Source organism: Nannobrachium achirus (assembly GCF_963921795.1).
Source record: "Nannobrachium achirus genome assembly, chromosome: 10".
Taxonomy (NCBI): Eukaryota; Metazoa; Chordata; class Actinopteri; order Myctophiformes; family Myctophidae; genus Nannobrachium; species Nannobrachium achirus.
In genome coordinates this window covers 31,597,725-31,605,224 of record NC_137819.1, presented here as the reverse complement: position 1 = coordinate 31,605,224, position 7,500 = coordinate 31,597,725, and the positions used below count along the sequence as shown (strand labels likewise).

Here is a 7,500-nt window from a genome sequence, read left to right as displayed (position 1 = left end):
TGCATGTGTTATTATGGGATGTTTAATCAGAGTGTGGGTTGGATGCCCACAGTTACACTGCAACATCATGCACGCACACACACATTCACAGGCTTTTAAAAACATGTAACATGGTAGAGGGTAAAGTCTCCCTCTCATTTATGCAGTCACGCAGGCCCGCACGTGCACACACACACACACACACACACACACACACACACACACACACACACACACACACACACACACACACACACACACACACACACACACACACACAGTGCCAGTGGTAAACAGGAGAAAGTACGTACAGGCCAGTGACCAAAGTCCTGTTTACAGCTGTGTGTGTGTGTGTGTGTGTGTGTGTGTGTGTGTGTGTGTGTGTGTGTGTGTGTGTGTGTGTGATGTTTAAACTGGATAACAACATTCCTCTTGTACTGGAGAGAGAGAATGGATAATATATGAGGGGAACAGAGAGCTGAGAATACTGGCTCAATGTAAAGTAAAGTACCAGCAACAGAACATAGAATGACCTGCCTGAATCTAGTCCATTGTAAAAAAAATCAGTTTGAACTTTTTCCACATTGATTCATTGTTATAAAGAACCTCGGCCCTCGATTATCCGATTAGCCTAACTGAACAAGAAACCAATAGAATTGTTGGTAAGAAAAATAATCAATAGTTACAGTTCAGGGTTCCCACGGTCATGAAATTCCTGGAAATATTTTGAAATTAGAAAAATATTTTTTCCAGTACTGGAAATGTTTTGGAATTGATCAAGGGTCCTGGAAGGTCCTGGAAAAAATAGCTCTGCATTGTCTTTGGTTATTGATTTTGTTAATACCTCTGAAATGACAAATTCAACATTTGCCAAATTGTCAAATATTAGAGGCATACATTTTGAAAATAGCAGATCTACATGCTCACAACGAGCATGTAGATCGGCTATTTTCACAATAAAACTGTGTTATACAAAATTCCTCTACTCTTAGTGCTCGTCAGGGTGCCGGGGTCCCCAGTTCAAATATGATTATTTCGGGGGTCACGGCCTGAAAAGGTTGAGAACCACTGGCATACTGAGCGTTATTGAGCTGAATTATTGTTATAGTCCTGGAAATCGGGTTAAATATTCTGGAAACGTTTTGGAAATGAATTGGTAAAGATGTGTGGGAACCTTGACAGTTGATTTTAGAACGATGCTAGTTATGTTATGCAGAAGCAGAATGCATGTTAATTACTTTATCATTACCAAAGGTTTGAACAGTTTTTCTTGTCAGACAATTATTTTCAAGTTTATTGTTCACATTATGTTATGGATGTTATTTTAGGTAGCAAGGGAGCCGCACGCCCTGAGAAAACTAATTTTGTCCTCTTGTACCCGTGATCTTGTTATTTCAGTCGTGACCCACTTTTCATTGTTTTTCTATGTACTCTCTTTGCGTGACCATTTGTGCGTTGACTAGGGTCGAAACAGTTTACTCTGATCTTGAACTTTGCCATTTGCTCTGGATAAAAGCATCTGCTGAATGCCTAAATTGTACTTGTTGTGCCTTACTATTGGCATGGACCATTACTAATACTAACACGTCTTTCTGTGCCTTCAGGACCAACACGTGTGTGTGTGAAGTGGCTGGACACTAAGGGACATCTCGGATACCACAGCCTGGAACAGAAACACTTTTATAAAAAAAGACCTTTCAGTTTTCCTAGTCTTGTAAAGCTGTGAGAGACTTTCCTTCTCGTCCAACAGCCCCTTGAAGACCATTTGAAGACAAGTTGTCAGTAGCAGCTCTGTGCCCCAGCCCCAGGCCCTTGGGATCAAAGTGTGAGACGTAGTTTTCTGCAGCTTGCATTTGGATGACGCCTTCATTTTCTTCACCTGACTCCATCAGAATCTTTGTGGATCTATATTTCTTGGGCTGAATGCACGTTGGAAGAATCCAGTCTTGAATGCACATTTCCAAACCCCCAGGAGATAAAAAATATATATATATATCTTAATAGATATATTTTCTGTAATATTTAGTTGGAAGCACACTATTTTCTGGATGCCCCAGAACTTCACCCAGGGAGCAGGTCCTCGTCCAGGCTGCAGGGCGGCAGCAGAGAGCAGCCGAGCACTGGAGACCCGCGGGCTGGCGATGAGCGAGTTCTGGCACAAGATAGGATGCTGCGTGGTAGCCAAGCCTCCTCCGGTAAGACACAAACACACACACACACACACACACACACACACACACACACACACACACACACACACACACACACAGTAAGGCTGGGCGCTGTAGACAAAATCAAGTATCTTGAGCAATATTGTCTCTCACACACACACACACACACACACACACACACACACACACACACACACACACACACACACACACACACACACTAGGGCTGGGCGCTGTAGACAAAATCAAGTATCTTGAGCAATATATATATATATATATATATATATATATATATATATATATATATATATATATATATATATATATATTGTTATTATTATAGTTTTTTGATTTGTTTTGTTTAGGCCATTCAAACTAGGAAAGCATCTATGACATGTTTAGATGTTTGCGTTGGCTAATCAGAAATAGCAGATTTTTAATCTTCTATTTTTGAAACATTTTGAAAGTGTTTGATTATTAACACACAAACATTTTCAGATGGGGATGTCGCTCCACGGCAAAATACATATCAACATGGGGGTCCTTGGCACAAAAAGGTTTACGCACAAGGCATTCGTAGAATGAATCGGCCTCAGGTCTACAAACAGACACCATCCTTGTGAAGCTACAAATGTGTCCATGTTGAATGTTTCATCACCAAATAGTTTGGCCTGTTCCAAGTGATCGTGAACGTGGTGAAACAGATCCCAGACCTGCCTGGTACGCTGGAGCCCCATAACTTAAACACCTTACACAACATCTGCTCAATATTTATACCTGGAGTTTCCAATAAACACTAAGTCGTGAATTTGAACGTACAGTACAGGGCAACACACGGACGCACGCACCTACGCACGCACCCTACGCACGCACGCACACACACACACACTCTTACTTTCCCCCTCTCTCTCTCCCCCTCTCTCTCTCTCCCCGCTCCCGTCTTTCTCCAACAGCACACTACTGTAGGTATGTGCCAAGCTGTTATGCAAGTTTTTATCTGAATCAAGACGTGCAGCTGCCAAATCTTTACACAAGCCTTAGATAACAGTTACCCAGTACCACCCTCCTGTCCCTGTGCCCTGGAGTAAGGCATTGTCCCTCTCTTAAGCACCATTTACAGTATACTCTGTATTACAAAGGTGACACTTGCCGTCGTGCGACAGAGGATGAATGAACCACATAAAATCACTGTATACTTAGTCAATTTGTAGGGGTGGGCAATATAATCGATATGGCAATACCGATGTTTATTTTGCCAATACTGTATCAATACTTCAGGCCGTAGTATTGCGATACTTTGAGGAAAATAAAATATGTTCCCATACATAGGAACCAAAGGTAGAAGTCCGGTCCTGACACTCTGCTGCCTCTAGAAGTCGCTGCACTATAGTAGCTACTTCCCCTTCTCACGGTTCAGTGAGTGAGGTCTCAAGAAAAGGGCTGCGAACGACGAAAACAACAACATTAGAGCAGCGCCTTCAGTTTTTAAATCTGATATATCGCAATAGTATTGCAATAGTATATCGTATTGCAAAGATTCGCAATATATCGTGATACTATTGCATTGTGACCCAAGGATCGTGATATGTATTGCATCGTGAAATTCTTGCTAATATCCACCCCTATCAATTTGACTGAGTTGGACGGCTCTTTTATCGATGATACACCACATATCTTTACTGTTGCGATGTGTTGTGATCAGCGATGTTTGGCAAATGTTCACCCCATGACTAGGTTAAATGTTCAAAGTGGTCAACCACATTCAACCTAGTGTCCCTGTTTTGTGCATTTCAAAATGTTATAATATTTTCGAATATCTTCTAAAATCTTTGAAAACAGAAAACATAGCAGATCTACGAATAGCTATTTTCCCTAATTTTTTGGGCAAATCACCATTGCGTGATAAAGTTTAAAAGAAGTGGTTAATCTTTTGTGTTGTTGTTGGACAAACACGTTGTAAAGCACACACATCAAATGTTAAGTGCCAGGTGCAGGGCAGAATCAAATTAATCAATCAATAATAGAATTTGCACACTGGGTCATGCTCCAAAAGATGAAGGATTTATTTATAAGGGTACTATTAGCAATAAACCATTGGTAATAAACACTTAATCCTTTGGAGCGTGGAGTGCAGACTCTATTTCTCATTATTATCGTTGGACGGATATATGAATAAAACCATAAAAACCTAATGGAAGCCGATGTCCAAACATATAATTTCTTAGTTATTTCTGAGGGCTTCTTTGAGCCTTTACTGACCTGTGCAGTGTGTAGCATGAAAGGAGAGTTGGGGATGCAAGCAAATGGTCCTTGGAGTCCAACTGGGGACTCGCTGTCTGGCATTAGAGCCCGCGTGGCACGCGCTCTAACGATTCGGCTAGCCGGTCGCCCCAAACATTATAACTCTACATCAATGCATGCAAGGAAAGCACAGAGGACAAGCAGCTCCTCACAGCAGACAACATGGCTCTATCTGACAAACTGAATCATCTGATAGTTGTTTTGCAGAAACGCCTCACAGGTCTGATCCCGATTTTAGAGAGTCCTTTTTTTTTTGCTTTTCTTTCCTTTGATATTGATATTCATAGTGTAGAGCAGGCGTCAAGGACACCTTAGTTGAGGGAGATGAAGTAGGGACCCCCATTTTATACTTTGTATAACATTGTGTTGCAGATTAAACCTTTTCATAGATTTAGATGTAGATCTGCTATTTACGGCCAATGTTCCTCAGCATAGGGTTCATGTCGTTAATGTAAAGAAAAATGGTTACTATCACACAAAGATTTGGCGGCCCCCCTGTAGTGACTCTGAGGACCCCCAAGGGGTCATGGACCCTCTGTTGAAGACCCTGGTGTAGAAAGACGGGGAACAGGGAGTGAGAGAGTCAGGGAGTGAGATGCAGCTATAAGCTCTGCCTGACCTGGGAATGGAATCGGGGACTCAGGTATCAGAGCCTTTGTGGTACACACCTTAACCATTTGGCTAAATCAGCACCGCTGAAAGACTTTGATTAAAGTTTCTATTTGAAAACATTCCGGCTAAGCAAAGTCCAGAACAGAACAGAACAGTTGTGGTTCTGTTCTGGTTTAGTTGTGTTCGTTACCGAGTCCAGATGGACCCACTTTGACAGATTAGTTTTTTATAGAGATTAAGTCATGGAAATTCTCCCTCTCTCTTGGTTTTTTGCATGCGCACTTGCGGGCCCGAGTTCTCGACTGCTCGTGCGTTCGTGTGCATGCATGCATGCATGAGTGTGTGTGTGCGTACGTTTGCATAGACACATGCGTGTGAACATGGACATTCGCATATGCACACACCCTAAATGTTTTATGTGATTGGCATACAATGAGGGGACAGGCACACACACACACACACACACACACACAGGGATTGAACTCTTCTACACTTACAGGAATATCACCGCTGCCAGTGTGTGTGTGTGTGTGTGTGTGTGTGTGTGTGTGTGTGTGTGTGTGTGTGTGTGTGTGCGTGTGCGTGTGTGTGTGGAAAGAAAGTAGTGGTACAACTTCCTCTTCCTGTTTAGCAGCTACCTTTAACCTCACCAGCAGGCCGACGCCTTCTTCCTGTCCCAGCCTGCCTGTCTTCCTGTGTGTGCGTCCGTGCGTGTGCGCGCGGGCGTTTTTGTGTGTGTGTGTGCAACCAAGGAGGGAACTGTTTGTTGCATAACACCACTGGAACACACACGCACACACGTGTTGGCGCGCACACACGCGCGCACACACGCACACACACACACGCACGCACACACACACACACACGTGCACACACACAGGCTAAAGAGGAAGTGTGTTGGTCCATGCCGTGTTGTCCCTTGAGAGATTTCTTCTCTCCTCTCTCTTCCCGTCTCTGTATTTTTAGTATTGTGTTTGTTCTATTGTGGCACTGCAACAATATGCATAGTAAACACACACACACACACACACACACACACACACACACACACACACACACACACACACACACACACAGTATGTGAGGTCATTCTTCTTTGGGGATCTAACTGATCTGTCCCCTAAACTTGTCTCAGCTTTCTACTGTCTGTCTCCCTCTCAACTGTGTAGGTCTCATTGTCTCCCTCTCAGCTTTCCCATTTTTATAGTTTGACGGTTCCAACCGCCACATTATGCTTGTCGACGACAGTTGCATGTAAATAAATGAGTTTGGTTCTTCTCTTCTTCTCTTCATAACCAAAGGGGAGACCTAGATATACTATTCTACCACTTTTGTGGTCACATGTTCAGGTACTGGATTCTGATTGGCTTAAAACAGTGGTAAATCAGTCAACAACCTTGAGTTGGCTCATGGACCGCCCACTGCTGTTTTGCAGTTGTAACAATTCCAAGATCAATGCGCATCCCTGCAAATTACAACTGTGTTTTCTTTCATTTATATGGTAGAAGTGGTAGAAAAGCAATTTACCATTCGAGGGTCGTGGGTTGTTGGCTGATCTACCACTGTTTCAGGGTTGTGGCACTCTGCTTCGCCTTGTGCCACAACCCTGAAACAGTGGTAAATCAGCCAACAACCCACTCCCTCTCATGGTAAATGGCTTACTTTTGGTCGACTGTTCCCCCCAGAATAGGGATGCATAAGCAGCTCAATGATCAGTTAAACGTGTTATGACGTTTGTTATGACTGCAAATGTCAAGAATACAGCCATAAACTGTGTGATAAACCGTTTTAGACATTATGGAAGACCCTGTGGTCCGTTGACCCACCATTCACAGTAAACCACACCGTCCCACCTCCGGTCCCCCAGTTGGACGGTGTATATTCTTGTGGAACGGTCTCTTAAATCAACAGCTACACACACACACATAAACTCAGTCACACATGCGTGCTTGTAGAGTACACACGCGCGCACGCACACACACACACACACACCACACACACACACACATACACACACACACACACACACACACACACACACACACACACACACACACACACACACACATCTTAGAGTGTACAGCATATACACACGCATGTTACGCACATACCGTACACACACACATGCATGTAGCGTACACACACGCATACATGCAGGTCGAGTACACACACAATACATACAACATGAACATGAACATGAAGTCGGACGCACACACGCATGCACACGCGCGCGCACACACACACACACACACACATCTGTGTCAAATGTAAAGTGTTATGGTTGCAGCCAACATGTGGTCAGAGCAGAGTGGTTTTAATGAAGCATTCACTGGATGTGCTCCAGAACAAAACCATCAGCTGCCTGGTATTCCCCTGTTAGAGAGAGAGAGAGAGAGAGAGAGAGAGAGAGAGAGAGAGAGAGAGAGAGGGGGGGGGA

General features: G+C 43.5%; 1 protein-coding gene across 1 annotated transcript in view; it reads left to right on the top strand.

The window, feature by feature from the left end:
• cdc42se1 (CDC42 small effector 1) overlaps positions 1 to 7,500 on the top strand; it is a 25,069-nt gene that overhangs the window by 10,405 nt on the left and 7,164 nt on the right. The window contains exon 2 of the mRNA XM_080734485.1: positions 1,584 to 2,174. Coding sequence (XP_080590611.1) covers positions 2,028 to 2,174 — 147 coding nt within the window. The 5' untranslated portion in view covers positions 1,584 to 2,027. The remainder of the gene's footprint in view (positions 1 to 1,583; positions 2,175 to 7,500) is intronic.